At 42.8% G+C, this 24,869-nt stretch overlaps 1 protein-coding gene across 3 annotated transcripts in view; it reads right to left on the reverse strand.

Moving 5' to 3' along the window:
• Positions 1 to 24,869, reverse strand: part of AMBRA1 (autophagy/beclin-1 regulator 1) — a 124,172-nt gene that overhangs the window by 94,470 nt on the left and 4,833 nt on the right. For 2 of the 3 annotated variants that reach the window (XM_010080858.1, XM_010080850.1), the window contains 2 exons: positions 24,511 to 24,869; positions 7,068 to 7,154 (listed from right to left, as the gene is read on the reverse strand). The exon at positions 24,511 to 24,869 is cut by the window's right edge and continues 1 nt beyond it. In XM_010080858.1, the coding sequence (XP_010079160.1) occupies positions 7,068 to 7,154; positions 24,511 to 24,869 (446 nt within the window). The remainder of the gene's footprint in view (positions 1 to 7,067; positions 7,155 to 24,510) is intronic. The other variant, XM_010080866.1, reaches the window with a different exon arrangement.

A 24,869-nucleotide genomic window follows, 5' to 3' on the forward strand; every position in this document is an offset into this window, starting at 1 on the left:
CACTGAAGGAAGGTGCTGTTGTTTTGAGGGTACTTATGGAGCACCACAAAGTATCAAGCAGGAGAAAAAAAGCTTTAACAGCTTTAACTACCTTGTAATCCAAACAGTAGAGATTTCATATAGTAACAATTTCATCAGATCCACTAGAAGTATGTTAAGAGGAATGTTAAAAACTTTGCATCCACCTGAAAGGAAAACATTCCTCTGCAATTAACTCTTAATTCTCTCTCATGCTGTCCTGGTTTCAGCTGGGATAGAGTTAACTTTCTTCATAGTAGCTAGTAAGAGGTTGTGCTTTGCATTTGTGCTGAGGAGAAGGCTGATAACATACTGATGTTTGCAGTTGCTGCCAGGACAGTAATAGACTTCTCAGCTTCTCTGCTGTGTCAGTGTCTGCAGGTGCAGGAGAAGCTGGGAGGGAGCACAGCCCCAATTACTATGCTAGGATTTGACTTTAGGTTTAGGATTGAGACCCAAATTAGCCAGTGGTTTATTCCATATCGTGCATGTCATGCGTAGTATATAGATGAAAGTCTGTCCAAAAGTACGCTCTCTCTGTCACTCTGGGTTGCCCCTCTCTCCGGGTTGGCTTTCAGTCTCTCAGATGCCTGGCCTCTTATCTTTCCCAGGATTGCAGTTTTGGGACCCTCTCCCTGCTCCAGGATTGCTCCTGGGAACAGGCTGAGCCTTAGCCATGGGGTGGCAAGCGGTTTCACTGTGTATCACTCATTTGTACATATTACTATTACTAGTAACAATATTATTTTCAGTTTTGTTATAGTTTAGTTATTAAATTGTTCTTAACTCATGAGTCTCTTTTCCCTTTACCCCTTTAATTCTCTCCCCCACGCCCAGGAGGGGGGAGGGTGAGCAGGTGGCTATGTGGTAGCACCGCTATCTGGGTTTGAAACCACTACACATGCATAACTTGGCCTGTTTGTATCAGCTATCATGCACCAGTATTACCCCCATCCTCATTGCTAGACGGGTAAAAACCACACTCTTTTCCTACCCTGCACAGACCCACAGCGTGACACTGTTACTCAGTATTAAAGTCCAGACACCTCAGATGCTTGAATAACAATTTCTTTAATCTTATTCGGATTAGACTTGAACTCTAATGGGGGAGGAGGGGAGATGACAAAAACCCCCGCCCCAAAGTAATTAGACATTAAGATGTCTATTCCTTCAACTTCTAGCTCCTCCTGCCCCCCTGCCCCTTCCCCCTGCCCTCCATACATGTGTTTGATGTTGTTCTTTTTTATTCCATTTAAGTTACCAGACTGGTACTTCCCAGGGTCATCAAAATACAATTTCATTTCCTGCAAAGGCACCACAGCCAAGAGACCAATAATGGAGAGAGCAGCCCTAATTTTTAATCTATTCCTTCAACTTCTAGCTCCTCCTGCCCCCCTGCCCCTTCCCCCTGCCCTCCATACATGTGTTTGATGTTGTTCTTTTTTATTCCATTTAAGTTACCAGACTGGTACTTCCCAGGGTCATCAAAATACAATTTCATTTCCTGCAAAGGCACCACAGCCAAGAGACCAATAATGGAGAGAGCAGCCCTAATTTTTAATCTACAAATGGAAAACAAAAAACCCCAAATGAACAGTGAATTCCAGGGGATAGTTTAGAGATGAAAATATACACATATGCAATCAGAGAGACATGGCCTGTCTGCTTTATAGGAATGCTACCCATCTTCAGAACCAAGTTTCAAGCTAAATTAATTTTACAGTGGACCTCATTGCCAGCCACACAGACTCTTAAGGACACATTTAACTTTATAGGGACCAATACCACACCAGCAGCAAAAATGCAACTCCACAATCTCTGATAATATGACTGTTAGAAGACTTCTAATTTTTTCTCCCTTCTAGAGCTGTGCTGATTCTACTGGAATGTACTAGAAATAAGATTTTGCTTATATAGGGGTAAGTTTCACATCCACAACAGCACAAGCAGCAAACAATCAGACCTGTTCTGACAAAGCGCTCTGCTACTATCCCTAAAGTAATATTTCAATGGAAAACTATATTTAAGAGTATTTCTAGAGCAGCGTGGAAAAAATGTACTAATTCTTCAAGGGATAGATTGTGTTAATGTTGTTGTGGCTGCAGACACCCATCAAGGACATTCAATCTCACGTAGCGCTATACATTCAGGGCATATAAGCAAAAGAGAAGGTAGCAATAAAGAAGGAATTAGAAGTCATGTAGACACAAAGAGAGAGCATCTTCCCCAAGGTAAGTTCCCTGTACCCTAGTAGGCTGCTATCTTGGTAAAGAGGCAAGTTTAGCAGACAGACTATAGGCTCAGGGGTCTAAAAACTTAGTCAATAAGCAGCAAAAGGGCAAGGGGAAACAAACATTCAGCTTGTTTTGGATTCCTCCGGGATCTTTTATGCACTGTTTGATGAGTTAAAGCTGTTCATGATTATGTAACATAGAAGCCTTTGCTGTACAAACACAGCACTTCACTCCTCTGAAGACTTAATAGGCCAAATATAAGAAAGCAAGGCATTACAGCAGTGCACTCATAAATGGGGAGCTGTTCTCTCCTGTGGCCTTTTCCCTAAGCCAAAGCCTCTGTGTAGGCCTAAAAAATAAGCTTACAGCATAATATGTGCACATAGAGAAAGAAAGGGACATGGAAACAAGGCAACACTGGAAAACATGAACAGTGGTCTCAGCAGTTCAGCAGTATAATCACTGGAACATTTTCCTTTGCTAATATCACATCAAGGGAGAGTTTACAGAAGGATATGAAGGAGGAGTTTTGCAGACATTTAGTCTTCTCAAATTATGCAGCACGTCAGAAGAAAACACACAATGATGCTTCTTAGAAGAACAAGAAAGAGCAGGCAATAAAGACTGGCCATAATGGATGATCAGATGCCAGATTCAGCTTCCTGACAGCGCATGGTATGTAGACTGAACAGACTGTGAAAAATTTCCAAAGAGAAGAAGACAAGCAGCTTACACACAGAGAAAGGTGCAAGGGATAAAATACAAAAGGGCAGGGGAGAAACATATTCAAAGCAATAGGATAAGGAATTAATCTTTGCAGATGAGTGCATGCAGGGCAAAAAAAAAAAAAAAAAAAGTAATTGTCAGGCTGTATCTGTCTTTGGAATACAGTTATGACACAAATTAGAACCAGAGCTGAGAGCCAGCCTAAGAGATTTAGCTGTCTGGGAGGGAAGAGAAGGCTTCAAAGCAGCATAAGAAACACCCAGTTAACATTAAACATATCTCTTCAGCTCATTCAGTTATTGAACACAACTGTATATCAGTCCCTGACCAAAGTTAGGCTACCAGCTGGCTAAACACACACCAGTCACAGCAGGCTGCCCAGTTCATTTATTTTCATCTGTGCTTCTAACAAAAGAGTGACAAAACACAGATACAGGTTCTTAAAGTTTGCATCCACAGGACAGTAGGCTGCATTTGAAAGCACCAAAGGAGCTAAATTAACCTGGTCTCTGAGGTGACTGGAACCCATTTACGGGAGCAGATGGTTCAGAAGAGGAAAGGCTACACTGACACATGACTGCCACAGAACAAGGCACCGAGCAGGAGAAATGCTGCAGTGCAAAACCCAGAACCAAACAGCTTCTGTCTCACCCAACAACCATGTCATGGAGAAGCAGTGCATTCTCTAGGCACCCAGTGTTGCTGGCTGGCCAGTGAGAAGTGCAACTGAGGGAAGGAAGTGTTTTGCTAGCATTAGTAAAGTTCAAGTATCTTGCTCTAAATGGCTTCATGAGTAATAAAGAGTGAGCTACTACATAGCACACTGTCCTCAGCTGCAGCCAGATATCCAATCCAGCTGGCCACATTCATTGACAACATGAACATTTTTATATAAAGGTTGCTTCTCTTCACCCTCCCTCATTTTTTTATCTTCTAAGGAAGTAATTTAAAAAAATAAAATATCACAAGAACATCAGCTGGAGAATGTCTAGACCCAGTTCCCCAATACAGCCACAAGAACTGGTGTATCTGCGTCCAAGAGCACTACACTGCTGTGCACATCCCCAAGCTTCCTAACATTTCAGAAGTACTAACACCACCCATCAACCCTGTCATGATGCTGATGGCCAAGGATGTTCACCGACATTAGTACAGCTCACGCCTCTAAATGCCTCTCAGCCAGTAGACATTTTTTAAAGGGTGGCATACATATCATCAACCCTTGAGCAATGCTGGTAGCAGACACCAACTTTCGGTTGCTTCCATTCCATTTAAGCCTTCAATTCACAGGCCACAGCCTAAGGGTCTCTTTTCCTGGTAACTTTCTAGCAGCCTCGATTTTTAACTTGAGACATATCTGCCAAACACCCTTGTGATGCTTTATATATACAGTCTGGGAGCACCTTTTTGAGTATTTCTATGTTAAAAAAAAATTATTTTATATGCATGTGTTCTCTGATGACAGTTTTACTCAATTCCTCTGCAGATTGTTTTCTCAGCTCAGTACACACAGAAATTATGGAGAATGACAGAACAGCCAAGCTGACCTTAGAGAAGTTCAGCAAGGCCACTGAGAAAGACTGTTGCAGTCTACATCAGAATATTCATTCTAAATCTCAGGGAACTTCAAAAAATGTTCTCCCTGTCTCACTCCTGACCTAGGTTATTCAACTACAGCATCACTACAGACAGCACATGCAGAAACAAAACTAACACACACGCTCTTAAAAATAAATTCTTCAGATCATGGAGTTTTTCTAAAACAAAACAAAACAAAACCAAACCTCCCCAAAAAACCAAAACCTTTGGAGACAGCTTGGTCTTAAGCAAGTACATACATATTTTCAGTATATATTTAAACACACATACACAGGGAGACATATATAGATGTGTATTTATTTCACCTTTCACTTCTCCATTTTGTTATTTGAGAACATCTGAAAGTGGTAACTTTCTGTTAGAAACTTACAATGCGACAAAAAAACTTCAAAATGCAGTAACACCCCTTTTAATCACATCCCCCATTTCTAACAAGTTAAAGGGACAGCTAAAAAGACCCTAATAGCCTAGCACAGCAGTAAGGTTTATAGAGGAAGACCTGGATCTTATCCCACTCAAACTTACAGCTCGTGCTCATTATGCATCTATGAACCTCATCATCTGAAAAGGACAGCAACACTGGAACAAATTAACCCTCTTAGAAGAAATTGCAACACTGGATTTTTCTTCCAAAGCTCCTGATAAACTCAAGCTACTACAGCTTCTATGACAATGTAAAAACACTTGAACTGTCACAGGAAGTGCATCGTATTAGTTCAAAAACTGCTTCAAGTAGAAAAATATTTTTGACAATGCTCGTTATACTGGGAAATGTCTCAGGCAGTGATCCCTTTCAGGCATTTTATTGAGTTTCATCATAGCAGAGATCCAAGAGAAGGAAAAAAAAAAATTCCGTAACCTAGGCAGGCCCTCTCCTCCTTTTCTTTTTTTAAGAGGCAGCTCCCAGAGAGCCAGAATCAGTTCTCACAATCTTTGGTCACTAAATCTGCCTGCTTTGGATTATGCATTCCAGAAATACGGAATCCAGCCATTTAGCAGCTCTTTGCATTCATAAATTGACCTGAATGTGGTAATACCTTTTAATCAACTTTCGTAAAATATCATTTTCATCTTTCCAGGTAAATCAATCCCTTTACCTGTCATCTAATCAATTGTCATTCAGAAAGCTTTTACATTTATCAGCATCATTCTGACATGCAGCTGCCAAGACCTTCTGCAGTTACCTAGATTGGTTTCCCAATTACTCTACATATAGGTAGCACACTCGTCTTACCTTCACTTCACTACAGTTTTATTTACATCATCTCTGAGCCGTTGAATTATCTTTACAAAGCAACTTTCTTTGCAACAAATGGAAAAAAAGCCTAAGGTTTCACCTCCACAAGGCTTTATCTACAGAGATCCTTAGCAAGGAGCTCTTTACCAGCATAATTACACCATGTGGCCAGTTTGCAACTAGCTTTTTATTTCAGAACTTGTACTTAGTGCATCATCTGCATAAAAATGCAGATTTTGTTGTTAAAGATGTAAAAAAAGAACAAGATTAAAAAAAACTAAAACAACAACTTCCTTCAGCAACTTAGATACTTAATTTTCCTACACTTGCATTCCTGTACTATCCTTTACAATAAATTCTAGTAGACTTTGGTTCATGCAGCTATGCCAGAGGTTCCCCAAGAGGCTAAATCAGATACATTTTGCACTTACTGAATCTTCCTCATTCATAGCTTTGTTAAAACCATCTAAAGAAAGCTTATTTGTCACGTTTTATTCTTTGAAAGCTTCCAAAGCTGCTTGCTGTTCATGATTCTATAATTTCTTCTGATGGAGTCTGTGGGTCACTTTATCCCATCTGTTGCTTTCTTAATATGCTAAGTAGAAACTGCAAAGATCACTTCTTTCCATTTTTGATAATTCTGCCATGTTTGCTTTTTCTAATCCTCTGAAATACTCCCACCTCTTCTGGAGACTAAGCAGCACTACAGGTGTTTCGATGTCTAACGTCAATGATTCATGACTCTTCAGAAATAATTGTCAGTATTTTGTTCTTAATTAAGTATACATAGCATCCTGGTTGTGCTCTCTCATACAGATACATTTATGGAGACATTTCATTCTTTCAAGCATGCTGTCTACTCACACTAGCTCCTAAACTGCCTTTACTGCATTCTCCCTTACTCCTGAACAGACTATTTGTTTTTTTCTTAATTTTTCTTCAAAAGAGATTTCAAATTTATTGATATAATCTCATTTACTGTTGGACCTGCTTGCCACCTAGTGTTCTCCATCCCAAATGATCTGTGGAATCCTTACGTGCCTACTTCAACAGCAATTTCTTCCTCCTTTCCTCATTCTCTCCCAGACTTAACAGCATCTTTTAATTTGGCTTGCACCCTGTCCCCATGGCAAGTCATCGAGGAGGAGATAGGCCCAATATTAGAACCATTCCCAAAGGATTCAGTGAGTTATACTGAAGTTATGCTTTTGTCTGTGAAACTTAAATGCCTTTAGATTGCATTTAGCCCTTACCTGGCTGGATCTGGATAGATGGGATGTTCCCGGGACCCTGCTCCATCATAGCGAGATAATGAAATGAGCGAAGACTCCAGCAACCTCCTAGAAAGGCAAAACAAACAATAAAGACCATTCAGGAACATCCCCCCTATTCATGCCCTACTTTCTGAAACCTCTTAAGGCTATTTTGATCACCAGCCTAGAGAATTCTGCAACATAGTGAACGACTCACTGATGGCGGAAGTGTTTTCACCACATAGCTATTCAAAGGGTAATATTCCCACTGCAAAGGAGAAAGAACACCTCGAGTATTAAAGAAGAGTGGTCCCAAACCCACTTCCAAGTTTCAAGAGAAAGATGCAGATGCTACTTCTCCTTTGGAGACAAGCCATCCCCATTTGTCAGGTACATAAACACTAAGGCTGCATTGGCCATCTGTCAAATTCTTACCTACCCAAAGGTGCCTACACAGGGAATGGGCCAAGGAGCACAGGACAAACAACACACCTCGGCACGTGGACTTTAAGGGTACCCCTGGTGTTTATTCACAGTAAGATATCCAATCTTTGTCACAAGGCTCAGAAAGAGAGGTTTTCAGCTACAAAAAAAATTTCCTCTGTATCTTAATCAGCCACAGGGAGAGATACCAAATATTCACCCAAGAAGTAAATGTATGCAAATGCAGCCAGACAGCTTGAATATGCGCGAAGCAAGTCTGAGTCACGAAGGAAGCAGAATGAGAAGTATATAGCAGGAACATGTCCTCCACCCTGGCTTCTACATGCACCTAACTTCTTGTCATAAAGCAGAGGATGGCATTATTTCAAGACTGACTCATTCAAGCCTGTTGCAGCCACTAGATTAACACAAGAGAGATGATTTGGGGTAGGTATGGAGAGTGGAAAAATCAACTGCCAAAGTTTATAAGGCTGCTGAGCTCCCTTTCAAGTGCTTTTGCCTCAGAACTCCTGCTAAATTTTGTTTTCCAGTCTTTGTAATTCAATGAAAACTGCTGTGGTTTGAAAGTCAAAGAGGTCCAACACCACACCTGTTCTATTCACCCCCACAGACAATTGGTGAGAAAGATTTGAACTCGTCAGTCTTAGCCCCACACTCCTAATCTGCAGTTAGCATTTGCAATGCAGGACAGCAAGCATCAACACAGGAAGCAGGAAGAAGGACCAGATGAATGGCCCAACTTCCCATTTCTAGATATATAAAGACAGTAGAAATGCAAATGAGACGTTTTCTCCAGCAGCAGCCCCCATCAGGATCTCAAGACAACTCTTCCCCAGCTTCCAGCAATTAAAAAAAAGTATTCAAATTTTACATTATAAATCTAGAACACAGAAAACAGCAAGAGATCGCTCCAGTTACTTGGAAAGGCATGTGTTAGCTTGAGAGAGTCAGTACTTGCTGCAAAGCACTGGGACTCCACAGAAGGAAGAAATCCTGTCCTCTCTGGCACGAAGTTGCTTGGCAACCATTTGTCTTATTCAAGAACAGTTATTAAATCTCTTCAACTTTGAGATGACTTAACTCCCCAGGTTACAGAGTCAAAAGCTCTAACCTTCAACACTGCTAGATATTAGGAATCTCTTGGCTCCCCCGGAAGTTACCATACTTCAGTCTTGCCTTACCAAATCACCTCTCCTTCGCCAAACAGACAAGTAAATATATGCAAAAGCAGCTAATCCAGAACAAACAGTGCAGTATCTTTATGAGGTATACCCAAAGTCCTATACCTATGAGGTATACCTATCACCTGCATCATATATAAACTACTTTTATGCCTTCTGGGGGGAAAGGCAGACAGATTAAAATTAGCAGAAGGGATATTCTGCCTATTCAGTCAGCTAGTCCCTTTTCTAAACCACTGGCTCAGAGTTCAGAGCCTGGGCTACTGCCACTGCAATGCCAACAAGCTTTTTACAAGTCTGCTCTTCAGCACTGCTTATGTGGACCACTCCAAAACCAGCAGCTTGCAAGCAGCCTGGATGTACCGAGGCTGCCACCCTACTGGACTGTCCTGCCTAATCACCGGCCTTGCTCGGGGAGAAACAGCTCCCACAGCTAGTGGATCCTGGCAGGGCCACAACCCTCGGAACAGCAGCTGCCTCCTTACACGTGTGAGCAACCTACATACAACGCAAGTGGCTTGTTTGATGTCATTTCCCTGCAATGCCTACAGTGTCCTGATAATGTGCACTCACAAATAATCAAACTCATGATCCCTGTCAAAAGCCTTGGTGCCTACACACTACGCACACCACTCTCTTTCCCAGTCTTTCAGGGTCTGTCCACTGAACGACACAGCGAAATCAGAGCCACAAGGGAAGATGACCAGTACATGCTGCACAGCCCAGCAGGCTCTGTTAGAAAAGTGTCTCCAGGTATTCTCCAGCCATATTTCTCTTCTCACCTTTGGAAAGGCTGGCAATTGCCCCAGCAGAGGACTGACTTAGGGGGATCACCTTCAGAAAGCAGCCACCAACTGCGCTGAAGGAAATCAAACTGTATACCAACCAGAGGGCACCAGAAGGGTGTGAAAGCAGAAGCAGGGCAGATGGTGTAGTAACTTGGTGTGGGGCTCTGCCAGGAGTTTCTCTGCTTGGCTTGGGAACAGCACTTTGGGGAATCTACAAGTTACCGCCTCTACACCCCATCTGATCCTTGAAAGAAACACTTGAAGAGCCCTGCTCTACCAGATACCTGGCACCTCAGATAAGAGCCAATAGGTGTGACTTTAGTAAAACACAAGCCAACAGTTGCCTGAGCCACAGGATGACCAGGTGTCCAGGTAAACACAGTCCCTACAGGCCTCACGGCCCTGTGATTTCACCTGCACACCCTGCAACTCTGCCCTGTGAAGCAACAGGAGCTGCTGCTGCATTAGGAGCACCCAGGAAGGCCAGTAGTTACAGGGTTGTGGGGAGCAGGATGACACAGACACTCTGTTAAACAATCCCCAGGACCCTCTCTGAGGCCTGTGCTGTCCCTGTTGGACAGTCTCAGCTCAGACGGCCCTTCCAGCAGAGCCTGCCAAGCACAAACTCAGCTCTGCATTATCACACACTGAGGCACACAACGCACATACGAGGGCCACATGCAGATCAGGGGGACAAAGATATTTCAGCTACCAGTAGCTGCTAAAAACTACAGCTCATTTTAAGCCTGATTGATAGTTCTTAATTGTTCTGCTACTGTGCCCTCCCAGATCACAGAACAACAAACAGGTGGATACAAATACATATAGCAGGCAAAAAAACCCCAATAACAAACAAAACAAGGCAAGATGCAATCTCATGAGATCCAGATGGACCATCTTTGTGCTTAATGCTCCAGAGAATAACAACATGTGTACTGAAACCAGAGTACTAAACACAAATAAAATATATTATTTAACTAACTCATTTTAGACTGAGCCCTTGAGGCCCAAGTTACAAACCCGAACGCATTTGGTACTGACAAATGGGTTCAATAATAGATACACCACTATAATCATCAATAAGGTGTCGCATCTGTGACACTGGTAGCGTAACCTACTGTCCCCCAGGAAGGCGCAGATAAAAGCTTTTAAAGTAAGTCATGCTGTACTCTATCAAGTCCTAGATGCCACATTCATAGCTTTTGCTTCCTGAAGTCCCAGAAGAGACACAGACTATTTGTTTTCAATAAGCCCAAAGTGTAAGGTAGCCCAACATCCTACCACGGCAAAAGCTGATGTTAAAAACAATTCTGTTAAGAAGGAATAAACATGATCTATGGATGAATAGAAGCAGCTCTGTTACAGGGAACTGCTAGCCACTAAACATAAAAGTTTCCAGCAGAGAAACATGCAAAGAGAGAAGAGAAACGCATATTGCTTGCGTCTCCTACTGAAATGTTTCAGTAGATCACGCTTGACTTCTGAATCCTTTCTGGAGCTTACAGCACCCTCTTCCTCTCCCACACCCCTAATTTTTGCTACCCAGATATATAACAGGCTAACACTAGGCTCTGTGGAAGCAATTGCTCCACTATCTCTGTCTAGACAATATGAAATTGTCACAAATGACATCTAAAGTACAATTAGCAGAGAAACTGCAATTTCCACTCTCCTCCCCCGCTCACCAAGAAAAAAAAAAATTTAAAAAAAAAAAAAAATCACACATTATCATCCTCCAGGCTGTCACTCACTGCTGCAATGATGAAGATTAACTCTGCTCACCCTGAGAGATGCTTCTGGCCCAGCTTGCCAAATTAGGAGGAGGGGGATTGTAGTTTTTTGTTGGTTTGTTTTTTTTATTAAAAGCTACTACAAGAAGATATAAATTGCCTCTGTTCAGAAGCATCAAGATCTCAGCAGACTCCTTTTCTATCAGACATCAGTAGTTACGAAACTGCTGCTCTACACTGGCTCTGTTACCTCGGGTCTGCAAACAACAGCATCCGCTAGCAAGAGTGGGGAAAGGAAGCAAGGTCCAAGTTACTGGGTACCTTTAGACAAGAGAGAGCAGGCACACAAGACACTACAAGCAGAAAAGTGAAATTTCTCAGGAACGAAGCAGCTGAATGCCAGAAGCTGCAGCCCGAGGGGAAAAAGTCATGAAGCAACCTCCTCATAGCACATCAGCCATTGGATATACCCACACTCTCCCCACGGGGATGAGGATCACCACCAAAACCTCTCAGGACAGAGTGATTCATCTTGGTAGGCTTTGAGAAGGTACTTAAATGCAGCAAATCTAACTCCTCCATTACAGTTTCTAAGGATATGCAATTCCCACACCACATCTTAGATTTGCTGTCACAGCACACACACTACTGAGTAGTGCTACTGTAAGTGACACCGAGGGACGGGCTTTCCTCCCCATCCTAAAGGGAGGCACTAACAAACAGCACTAAGGCTTAGTTTCCTTAAAATCAAACAGGTGTTCAGTCAGCTGTCATCCTCCTAAGCTGCTGCTGCACACCAACAACCAGAGCAGACCAGTAAAACGAAGCACCCTACGGACAGCAAGCACACCTACCACTCCCATAGTCCCAGCCTTCAGCTGTGAAGAGAGCTTAAGACAGAGCAATTCACAGTTATCCTTTGAAGCAGAAGTATATCACCAACTCTGGCAGCTTCTGCAGGTTTCCTCCTCTCGTTTTGTATTTTCCCTGGAAAGGCTTTTATGTTCTCCACTGCCCGTTTCGAGGTGAAATGACTGCACTACTTCATATTATATCCCTTTTTCAGCCCTTCAATTTACAGCCAGCAGTCAGTTCTCCTGAGCACTTGTCCCTATGGACATGCTCCTGTGGCTCCTCAGACGAGTGGAAAGAATAGCAACAGTTTAAAACTAGATTCCTTTCAGTTATCTTCCTCTTATGGCAAGACAATGTTTAACCTCAAGATAACAAGCAAGCTTAAGCCTGAAGACAGATGAATGTTCTTCAGCTGGCCAGTAATACTGCTACTCTCCCTCAAATCCTAAACTCAATTATTAACTGCTAACAAGCCCAATTAAGTCTTGGAGATCAATTACAGCCTCTACAGAACACTAGAAAACTATTCTAATCAATCCAATCCACTGGCTTTTTTTTTTTCCCCTTCTCTTTTCTCAGAAGAACAGGAAAAAATTATTTCAGGCATCTCTGTACTGTGTCGCCTACTTTCAAAGAACAAACTTAAACCACTTAAGCAGAAATCATCAAGCATTTTGTTCCATAGGTTCACTTTCCATAAAAGTTTTGTAGTTCTTGTCAAACAGAAAAACACTATTGCTATCACTAGTTTCATATTCAAGCTTAAAATAAAAAAGCAATCAGTATGCAGTTCTAAAGATTGCCTAAAAAGATGATTTCTAAAATTAAGTCCCTAACATAATCTGCTCTGATACCTCCAAGCTAACATTTCTAGACTGTTTCAGCTTTCACATGGTTATGGTTAGACGTATTTGGCCTGGCATCAAGACTGAATTAAGACAGGTGAGAATTAGATTAGAAGAAACAGTCAAACAAAATGGTCAAACTTTTCTTAAGACAGTTGTAACCACCTACAAGAGATAACTACCCTGAGAATTTCACTACTGATGAAAACCTCAACACTCACTTTTGCAGTTCTCTGAGTTAGCTCCTCCATCCCCTTGTTCACATCTTTGCCATATAACTCATCCCCAGAGAAGAAGGAGAGTTGGTGGCTGCCTTTCTCATGACTATCCAAGCCCCATTAAACATTCTTTTCATCACCTTTTTTTAAAATAAAATTATTCCACATAATGAATGCCCTTTGCAAGAAAATTTCCTTTCTTTAAGGCAAGCAGTGACAGCAAAGATGCAGTATATCATCACAGATACATTGCAAACATGCCCTTTGTAGAAGAACATTTGGCTTGTTTGTGAGAAAGAACTTGTGCTAACTATGAAGGGCAACCAGGGACAGAGAAGACATCCTTCCCAGCTGGAGGTGTGGAGTTGTCAAAGAAGCAGGTTTGATATATGACAGAAGTTATCACAAAAAAACCCTTTTTTTCCCCTTTCACCAATTCTGGGCAAGAATCCTGTAGAAAACAAGCTGTAAGGATTTCTCAAGTCAGAAAACAGACAGCACATCAGATCTTCAGCCAGGATGAGAAGGAGTACATTTGGGAAGGTGTGCAGGGAAAAGGAGCACAATTACACAAAACAAAGAACTGTTGGTAAGAGTTCAAACAGTAGAAACAAGCATTGGGATTTGAGCTCTCCTAATCACAAGGCAGGGAACGGAGTTTCAAAAAGAACATGGTTAACCCTTTAAAGTTTACCTGCTTCAGTTCAACTAGAAAGTAATACCACTTGATTAGTAGTGCTATTACTGCACCTCTGCTCTTGGACTAGGAACTTCAGCTTCCATTTACCACCTGATTCTGCAGGAGCCAAACAGCACCTTTGGAGCTCCTCACAGGGAAGGTCAGTGGCTCTGAGGAAGACGACGGGTTTTTTAAGTGGACCCAAGGTCACACTGTTAATCTACTACTTCACCTGCTGACAAAGGCCATGCATCAGAACAAAAGATGAGCTAGCAGTAGGCAGAGGTCCTCCTGATACAGCACCCAGGGAATGATTAATGCGTTATTTCAACAAACAAGAGGAAGCACACATCCATGACAGACATTAAAAGGGTCAAGAGCAGCTATGGCAGCATTGATTAGTTTGGCAATAACTCTTCACACAAAAAGAACGATGCAAGATCTTGCACTTTCATTTTGCAGGGGCAAAACTTGAGGGGCAGGGAGTGGAGAAGAAATTTAAATTATCTAAAGCTACTGCATGTGCTATTACGCTCTACAGTGGCAGTTTTAGACCGGTGCTCTGAATGGGGCAGGCATCTCAGCCAAGCTGAAGACAGACATCACATTCCTCCACCTAGACCCTTAACAACATGCGATTATATCAGAAATTCAGCTAGAGGGAATTGGTTCCTAGTCATCATGGTTAGCATAACAGGCTAGAAAGCATGCCCAGAACATAGCCAACACACTGAACTCCCTCAGCCTGCAGACAGCTTTACTCTTCTGAGGGCTCTTCTACCTACCTTCAGATGTATAATGTCTCCTTCAAACTCTCCTTGTTCTGGGAGTTCCCAACACCACAGATTGTGTGGACAGCACAAATCTCTGCTTACCCACGCACGTGGATCTGCATCAGCTCCTGGGATAATTACATAGGGCTCCTGCTTCTCCATAGGGAATTGAAGAGGAGGTGTCTTTCCTGAGGGGGCAGAAGCCGTACTGTTATCTCCATAGGCTTCTCCAGCTATGAAAACAGAGGTCCCACCACACATCAATCACTTCCTTTAAAATGCTCTTGTTCAGGCTGGAGTAATGAAGAGAGTAAGGTCAACAGATGACTGGCAGGGCAGTTCAGACACTTACCCTAGCCCTCCCTCTTCTGGAAGACAGGGGAAGGATTTCGTACTAATGCATTTCAAGCAGAAAAATGAGTCAGTTTCCTGGCAGATAATGAACCCTGTTTAGTCACAGCCTTCAGTTCCAGCAGGTGCTTTCTCAAGAAGTGCAAGGGAGGGGGTCAGTTACATCACCACACAAACAGCCATTTGGTGCAATCAGTTAAATATGTATGTGGAAAAAGTTTAAAATGCATGTTAGCTATTCAACAGACCAGAACAGCTCAACTGGAGAAATCTAGAGTCATCACTATTTCGGTTACAGTTGTATTACTGAGTCAGATCACATGTCCCTTTCTCTCTTCTAGCTCCAGGCCCAGAGAGTAGATGCATGCTGCTATACTGCAACTTCTCCAGCCCAGATTCTGTAATAAGGAGTGAATAACTGGATGAGGGTATTTTGTCCCCAGGCACACAGTGCAGTCCATGTGCATTTATAAAGAGTGTGAAGAATGAGTGCACTCACGCAGTATATGTAAGTGACTGCACATCTAACGATTAAGGGCTTCCATTAGCATAAAAAAAGAGGCACACTATACTGCCAACATCTCCAGCTCCTCCTTGCACTCAAGAAAGCTACAGAGAGCTTTTAATTGAGCAAGCAGGCCTGAAACAGAAGGTCTGAGGGCCTACTCATAACTTGTTTCTTGGCAAAAGGAAAACAAAACCAAAACAAAACTTAAGAGATTGTTTTAACACTGCTTAACTGAAGCCAGACAACAAGCTCTAGGAATCACAGCCAGGTAGTTTAAGTATGTCAAAGAACACCATTAATCATAAGTTGAGCATCATCCCCTAGACAGAATACTACAAGTACATGAACTCAATGCACATAAGTAAAAAATGGGAACTGTTCCAGGTCAAGTGAGCTTGTCTGGACATGCTGCCCATCCTGCGGCAGTTGGATCAGATCAGGAGGCTGCAGGGAAGCCACGGGCAGACAGCACAAGAGACAGCCAGCCAAAGGACAGACGGCTTTCAAGAGAGGGAAGCTATTCACACTTCTTCCCTGTCTGTAAGAAAGCCGAGAACTGCTATGTTTTATGGTATCTTCAAATAGCTATCTGTTTGAAGTCAGCTGTCTTTCAACTTCTAAGCAATCCGTGTTTATCTAAGATCTTTGTTGTATAGTCATCTCATATAGGCCCTTCTCCAAAAAAAACCCAACCGCCCCCCCTGCGCCCCCCCCAAAAAAAAACCACCACAAAAAAACCCCAAAACACAAACACCCCTCCAAAACCCAGAACAACCCACCCAGCTCTAGATTTCATTATTCCTCAGTAGAAGCAAAAAAGTAAGCTAGTCTGGAAGCATGTACCTCTTCCATCATTATTAAGAAACATCACTAGAATCCAATTTCAAATTCCCTTGTTGCCATGCTGGAACAGGTGAACACAAATCAAAGTGCCAGAACAGTCCCATAGACAGGCTCCTGTAGCGAAACCGATCCATTTCCTGGAGGGTGCAGAGAAACAAAGTTTACCCATTTGTTTTATAGGTGACCTCCTCACTGCTAAGCCTGGACTACCAAAAAAAGAGGTGGGAGAAGGGCAGTGGTTTGACTGGGGAAACACCATGAAGGTATTTGAGAAAGCAGAATTATTTCTATACCTGCTTAATTTGCAAGCCAAGCTGCTGCAAGAGTAACATGGGGAAAATAATCTCTTTTTGTGTGCTACAGTCATTGCTGTATATTTAAATTCAGGTCAAGAAAAAGAAAAGAAGGCTCAAGCCTTTCTGCAAGTTTGGCGAAGACTGCACATGCTCAGCTTTACAAAGTACTCAGGGAAGCTCAGCAGCAGGGAGCAACCTCTATTAGTCACTGCAAGACGGAAAGCACAAAAGCATCATTTTCTCCCCCACCAACTCAGTGATGAAGTAAAAGGGCTCTAGCAATCTTACATTATTCTTAAATCAGGAAACCAGCAAAGGCGGGGGAAGAACATTTGTGCAAGAAAACAGGCATCTCTTTTGCTTGTTCTTATATGTGACAACTAGCATCACATTCAAGAGCTCCAACTTCTACCATGTCAGTAAAACAAAGTCTGTCCTGCCCGCATGGAGACAGCAGGCTCAGTCTGGAAAAAACCACAAAGCTAGAAGTGGCAGCAACAACCTCAGAGCTCACATAGACATCATCTGACCATTTAGATATCGTGGCAGCTTCTCCTACAGTTCAGGCTGTGGTTACATTCTTATGATAAAGCTAATTTGTATTTTCCGTTTTTAGAAAAGGCCAAACAAACAACACTTGCCAAGTTTGTCCACAGCCTGCACATCTCACCCATACACACAGCAAATTACCATGTCTAAATGTTCATGTAACCTTCAGGTTATCACTTCATGTTCGGCACTGACAAATCACATCTCCGTTCATTCCTGCATGTCCAAGCTAACATTTTCAGAATTTATTCCCTGCTCCAGAGTTTTGGCCTTCTCTCTTCAAGCACCTCTTCCCAAGCACAAACCTGAACCTCTTGTGTCTGCTTGCAAATCCCCTCATAACTTCTAGTCACCCCACTGTTCCTCACTAACTAGGGAGATATTACTTATCTCTATCACCATCATTTTCAAGAGTTGTTAACAAGCATCTTTGGAATTATTTCTCACCAAGCCTGAAAACAGCACAGCATAAACTTTTCCAAAAGTCACATTACACATGGAAGCTACAAGGTTAGCCAGAAAATCCTTCTTTACACACTACAGGTAAGGTTTACACACCGTAAGTTTAAACAAAATGCTGAGCCCAAACTACAAATGTCAGGACACCAGGCTAACAAGGTTTCTACAAGTAATTGGCTAAGGGGTGGGGAAAAATGCTCCTGGGTACACCCATTTAGATTTAGCACAGGCCACATTCCCACTGCCATGAAGCATACTACTGCCTCTCTCTTCTCTGCAGCTCCGGGGTGTGCCTTCCTCCTGCTCAAGTCCCACTTTTTCAGTGAACTCAACATGTCTCTGCCACAATAGATATTAAATACTTGAATAAGCAAGTCACAACTGTTGTAAGCAATTAGGAAAAAAATAGTAACAACACGGGTTTCATGAAATAAGGAACAAAACAAGACAGAATACACTAGGTATGTGTTCTGGCTCCACCACAAGATGTATTTTGTAGCTTTAGGTAAGGCAATTCCCTCCCGCTTTAGTTCTCTCCCCCCGCCAAAAAAAACCATAAAGGGAGCAGCACTACCTTCTTCTGTTACTTTGATGGTAAATCTCTGTCACAGAACTGTATCCTAGGAGGCAACTCTGTACCCAGTGCAGGGAGCAAGGAAGTGTTCTGGTTGTTTTGTTTTTCAGACTAGGATATGAGTGACACGCACCTTTTCATTTCATGCTTTATACCGTGAGAAAGCTACCAGTAGCCAATATATGCAGAGATCTCAACAGCCTGGTCATTAAATCAAAAACCAGAGCAGCACATCAGAAGCTCAGGCTACAGCACAAACTCAACAACAAGTTGTAAAAATGACTGTATTCTTTTCCATTTTACATACAACACTCACCATTGCTATGTGGGAATGGGAGTGTTCCTACCCTGTCAAGCTACTTTAACCACAGTCCTCCCAGTTTGACCACAAGTCAACACCTTATCCACAATTTAGAACCAGAGGAAGCATCCTCTCATGGCCATGAGTAAGCCACGCCTATTTGCATCAGGAAGAAACCTCAAACATATTCCCAGCTTTCTTATGGAAAAGGCTAAAAATTTCGGTAACAGTTCAAGGTATACTTGAACAAGAAAATAAACACAGTCCAGTGGAAAACTTGACCGCCCAGACTGCAGTCAACATCTGCCAATCACTCCGTGCACGGATGAGCAAGCATTTAAATGCAAAAAAAAAAAAAAAAAAAACCCCCCAAAAAAAAAAAAAAAAAAAACCACCCAAAAAACAAACAAACAAAAAAACCCACCACCAAAAAACCCCACCTTTGAGAAGGCAGACTGCAAACAAAGGTCTGCTCTAGGCTTGGTAGGTACTGAGAAAATAAGTCCAGAAGAATTCTGCAAAGTTGGTCTTTTACAGCTCTAACTCAGGGGCATTTGCATGTCAGAAAGACAAAATACCTGCTTCACCTCCAGATCCACATCTGTCCCTTTCACACCCTTACAACAGCCAAGAGGATAAGCTGCTGCTCCCTTGCTTGCATTCTGCATCAGAGCCATTACCCCTCAGGATCCCCATTCATGCCTTTTCCCAAACACTGAAAATCTTGCAAATGTATGGTAACTAAGGAGATAAGCAGCAACTTAGGACTGGGGGGCGGTCCTCAAGCTGCCTTGTTTTCTTTCTACAAGAACTCAGAAAGAAACTTTCTGGTTCTGCAAGGAGGCAAGAAAAGCAAGGAGTAGAAGCAACATTACCCCCTTGTGGCAGCAAAGCAATATGGAAATGAAATAAATCCTGAGAAATTCAAAGGGGAACAGACTAGGCCTTTCTTTTCATACCAGTTGTACAGAGAGCTACGTACTGCCAGAAAGACATTCAAAACTGAACAGACACGTGATATGAGCTGGAGTCACCGTAATGCCCAGGCAAGTGAGAACAGTACCGCTGCTTCCACCCTGCTGCACCTGGTCTTATTTCAGGCCTTTACGTGCCTGACAAGAGTGCATGGAGGTCTGTGTTTGGCCAACAGGTAAAATCACATTTATACCTTAATACCTTTCTAAGGGAAGGGCAACACAACCAAACTCACTCACAATGTATAGCACCAATGACTGGATCACATCCATAATCCTATAGCTTTCTCATCTCACCTAGATAGACATCCTAGATTGCCAAGTGCCATGCAATCATAGTTCAGGAAAAGACTGGGTTCACATCGTGCAGCAAGAATACAAGCAGTAGGGACCTCAATCCTCAAACAAGAGCTGGCAAAACGAAAGACAGAAATTTCACCCTGGATCCTGTTACGTGGCTCCAGGGAAGCTGGTCTGCACGCGTCACTTGTGCACACTGCGTACAACAGACTAAAACACATCAAAGAACAATACCTTTGGTCAGCTGTGTAACTTTGTCAGGTCAATTATTTGCACAGCATTGGGGACTCTGCATCGTTACACACTCACAAACAAAATAAAGGAGTTTATACAAGTGTCCTCAGACAATACAAACAACTCCAACCTCACATACACTCCTTCCTACCTGTGTGCATGGCAAAATTATCACCCAGGACAGTTCAAAAGACTTCTCAGATCTTCAGATAACTTCACTTGTCTATCTTGTCTGCCAAACTAAGTAGGTGAAGCAAGGAGAAAACATTATGCATTCACAAGACATAGCCACAGAAGTTACTCATACCACAGCCTACAGAATTTGACCTCTGGAATGAGTGCAACAGAGTGGTTAGACAAGTTTAACATAATTGCCAGACAAAGCTTCTTAATGGAAAAATAAGGATAATGAGCATTTCCTCATGAAACCCATGCAAACCTGCCTGGCAATAGGACAGGGCTCATCTTTCATTTGCAGTAATTCATTCAAATCTCCAGTCAAAACAGACAGGTAAACAATACGAGAATTGCCCCCCCGGTATGTTAAGAGCAGCTAAATCTTGACTGCATAGAGAACAAGTTTCCCTTTGGGTATTTTTTGTTTCCCCCTTTCTAGGGAATGTTCCACAGGATAAGGTTTGAAATATGTCAGCAGGGACACACATGGCACTACTTGCTCCTTGCATCCATTCCAGAAAGACTGCGGCCTGGGGTGCCATGCCAGAACCCAGAAACAACACTAGACTTAAAACCAGAGGGTTTTCTTCTTTTTGTGATATAACACATTAGTTCTGTAGATATTATTTGTGTCATATTAAAATAGTCGAAGAGGTGACATATGAAGATCTGAATCAGTTTTATTAGACAGTATTGCACTGTACCTGTCATTAACTGATGAGCTGAAATATATTTCAGGGAAGACCACTGGTAGGACTGTATATATCATTTTCTTAAGAAGGTGCCATTAGCTCCTCTCAACCAAGCTGCTGAGTAGAAGAACACTCATCCATTCCCTGTTCAGCTTTTCATTATCAACCTGAACGGGCCCACACAGCAACAATGGCCTAAAATACTTACAGGATCTTTTCCCTCACCAAGATTACAGTATTAACTAACACAATGTTTCCTCAACTCATTTTTTAATTAACAAGAAGTTCTAGATAAAATAAACTAGCTACCATCTGTTCCTCAATTACCTTTCCTTCATCCAGATCTTGCCAATAGTTTCTATCACCAATTTTATGCAGCACATTTCATATGACAACTTCAGGGATTTCTGAGGCTCTTTTCACTTTGATGTTAGGAGTGAGGCAAAGACAGATCCACAGGGGAAAAACCCCTGCATTTGAATTAATGAGATCAGCCTGGAGAACCTCAGAAAAGCTGTGAGACTCACCAACTTCTGCTTAAGGTAGACCATAAGCCTTCCCCAATTTCATACCTCACTGACACAGCTCAACAACACCCATGCTGCTTTCAGGCCAAGCTGAATGTGACAGGACTGCTGTGCTGCAGAGGCTCTCAGTGACACATTCCTCCTCACAGAGGTGCCAGAGTTGCTAGTCAGTAAAATAGCTTCATTACACGCTTATTAATTCCTGGTTAGCTCAAGATAACTAGCCCAGCACCAACAGAAAGAGCAGAATTGTCTCCCTACCCAGCTAACATAGCTGAATCAACAGAATTCAAAGAACAGCCTTCATTAAACTACCTGTTAATTGACTCTCTACGGCAGTGTCTTCCCCCAGCAAGCTACTTCTCAGCCAGGCAAGACAGGTCAAGTAATGGATCCTGCCCATGGACAGGGAATGAGAATATACACACACAGTTTCCAGATGCAATTTTTATCTTTAGTTTTTCTGCTGGCCTTGGAATACAGAGCTCAACTGCCCAATGAGGACATCTAATGGAGAGACAAAGAACCAAATATAAAACAGGTTACAGGCAAATACACAGATGTCCCCCAACGCTAAGAACCAACATGAGCTTCATAGGCACAAAATTACATTAACCGAAAGTGTGTATGCAGTTATCACTTCTACCCCCAGGCTTAAAGGCTTACCTTCCCTCCTCTATTTCCCCAGCACTTTTAGCATTACACAGCTTACATCTCATGAAACTTAGTCACCATCTTTGTACACTTTTTGCTGCAGCTGAGAGGGTTAATAGACATTCTGGACTCTACTGCGCAGGAGTGGTTCCAGCACTTCCCACTGTAGGAGCATACCCTAGGTTCTCGGAGACAAGAAGGCTGAACCAGAGGATGCTCATTCTACACAAAAATTAGATAAGTGGGTGTTTGCTGACTTGTTATTGCTCTGTAACGAAAAAATATAACACATAATTTAAGAAGGGCAAAAAATTACACCTGCAGGATATAGCTACCCCATATGCAGGGCTTCTTTTAAGGGGAAAGATTTCATAGAGCTCCCCACAAGTCTACCCAACATGTTTAACAGGAAAGGAGATGAAGTTTTATTCAAGCAAATTGCCATGAGTATTTAGTAACAGATGGCTTAGTGCTTCCAGCTTCCTTACCTCACTACTCTACAGTTATCTCAATTTCAGTTAGAAGGGAAGCAGAATCCCCTGTCACGCTTGTTCTTGAGAAAGGCTTGGTAACAGAAGCAGAAGACTGAGAAAACAAGAGGCCCTATGAGCTTCTCAGCAAACTCTGCCAAAATGATTTCACTAAAGGTTTCACCTTATAGGACTTTCTCTGGAATTAAGCTCACAGATGGAACTACACAGCAAACAGCACCTGTTTGCACTGGTGACCAGGTAGGCAACTGTCCCTGCACAGGTGCTACAGCCACCGAAGAGGCAGCAGCAGCCACCATGGGCGACAGGCAAAGTGACCCAGAGATTTACTCACAGGACTCCAGCTGTTAGACAGCAGCGCACCCAGCTCCTGCATGCCGGGGTGGACTGAATTACACGCCACAGGGCATTTTTAAATTATACAACTTCCACAGGAAAGATCACATCTACAGATCCCACCATGCCTCATTGTCCAAACACGTGCCAAGCGTCTGATCAGTAATAAGGTTATTTGCCCCCATTATTTCTGACACAGTGACTCGGGCCAGAGAACAAGCTACACAGTGGAGATGATATCAGCACATTCAGATATTTCAAAGGCAAGATAATGCAAGACTTACTCAAGTGCCATTTTAAAGCTAAATTTGTCAGCTCCTTCTCACCTCTCTGCCCTTTAATAGGGGACTAGAGGATATCTGATTTAAACTAACAGCAGGTAAGCCCAGGCCCAAGAAAGAAGTAGTTACCGTGTAATCAGCTTGAGATTCTCATTACGGTAGGCTATAAAAAAAAAAAAAAAAAAAAAAAAACAAACTGGGGCAAGGATTTAGAAGCAGATGAATAATTTCATGACCACCACTACTTATTTGCTATGCAACTACAGCAACAAGAAAGGCAGACACTGTTCCAGCCTGAGTATAATCAGCTTATCTGCAGGAAGAAGGAAAGAATTCCCTTTCCTCAGGCGCTCCCATGTACAAAGCCTCCTCAGTCAGTTACATCTGCATCCAACCTGGAAACTTTGCTTTCCTAAAGCACAAAGCATTCATTTCCAAGAAACAGCAGGACTGGACCTTTTCTCTGACAAATCCACAAACCACTTGACAGAGAGGATGTCAAACTGAAACCCTATCCAAAACACCAATGGAGCTGAATCGTCCCTACAAGCCAGTGGAGACACTTTCACACAAAGCACAGGTCACTCCTGGTGCAAGTTCAATTTGGCTCATTCTGCTTCCTGTAACACGTCTGATGTATTAAAAAAAAAAATCCTTCCAAAAAAGAACCACCTTCTTAAAAAACAACACAGCAGAGTCCAAAATTTTCAGTGATCAGTGTGCCCCCAACCGCCTCACCCTAGATTCACGTCAATGGGAGCCACTTTCAAAACTTACCAAAGGCAAGGGAACAGCATGGGTTTGACCAAACACTCGCAACTAAGGTATATGCCCAAACCACTGACATGGACCTTTGACTTTTTTTGCCCTGTATGGCAACATCAGGAAAATGACCATTAATCCTCCCAACTTAACTGCCTCAACAAGACACAGCACTCAAGAAAGCAGTTGTCACTACTTGTGCTGAATTTTCCATGCCCACCCTGGGCAGAGTCTCCATGTGCAGCATGCGTGTGGCACGGGTCACAAACGACAGTTTAGCACATCCTGTGTTCTCACCCTTCTGCAGTGTCCGAGAAACACCAGGAGCACAGTTCACCCCAAAGATCTGCTACCAGAGCCCCTCCTTTTGTCCGTCTGTTCTACCATCCTCCTTTCCCATTGAGAGGTCTGGTGTTTGTCCTTACAACCTTCAGACGCCCTCAGAACCTATCTGCAGCATGACAATGGCAGCTAGAATAGACATCAACGAAACATCTCTATTTTTATCTACATAAACAGCACACGAGAAAAGGTTTTTAACTCTGAAAATACTGAAAAACTCAGACAAGATGGGAAAGGTTTAAGAAAAAATAGAGGAGGAAGGCCAAGCATATATCTTACCTCCTGAGCGAATCCTCCTCTGAGCTTTCCTCAGGCATTTCCTGGTTTAAGGCCTCCTGTGATACATTCCCAGGTCTGCTTGAAGCCGACTGGCTGTAAAATCTTTCCCAGTGCCCCGGCTCCTGGTTAAAGACCACTCCCACGGTCCTCTCCTCCTGCGGGGTGGAAGAGCTGCCCAGCTGCAGCCTGCTAGAGGCAGGAGCTCTGCCCTCGGTTCTCTCTGCAGGCTGCACCTGGCTGGTATTTGGAGGCACACCCTCAAATGTGCTTTGGACCTGCCCTGGTGTGTAGCTAGGCGTGCTTCTTTCCCAGCGCAGCGTGTCATTGTTAAAGGTCAGCAGGTTATGACAAGCGCGACA

This window comes from Pterocles gutturalis, unplaced genomic scaffold (genome assembly GCF_000699245.1).
Source record: "Pterocles gutturalis isolate BGI_N339 unplaced genomic scaffold, ASM69924v1 scaffold15041, whole genome shotgun sequence".
NCBI classification, from domain to species: Eukaryota; Metazoa; Chordata; class Aves; order Pterocliformes; family Pteroclidae; genus Pterocles; species Pterocles gutturalis.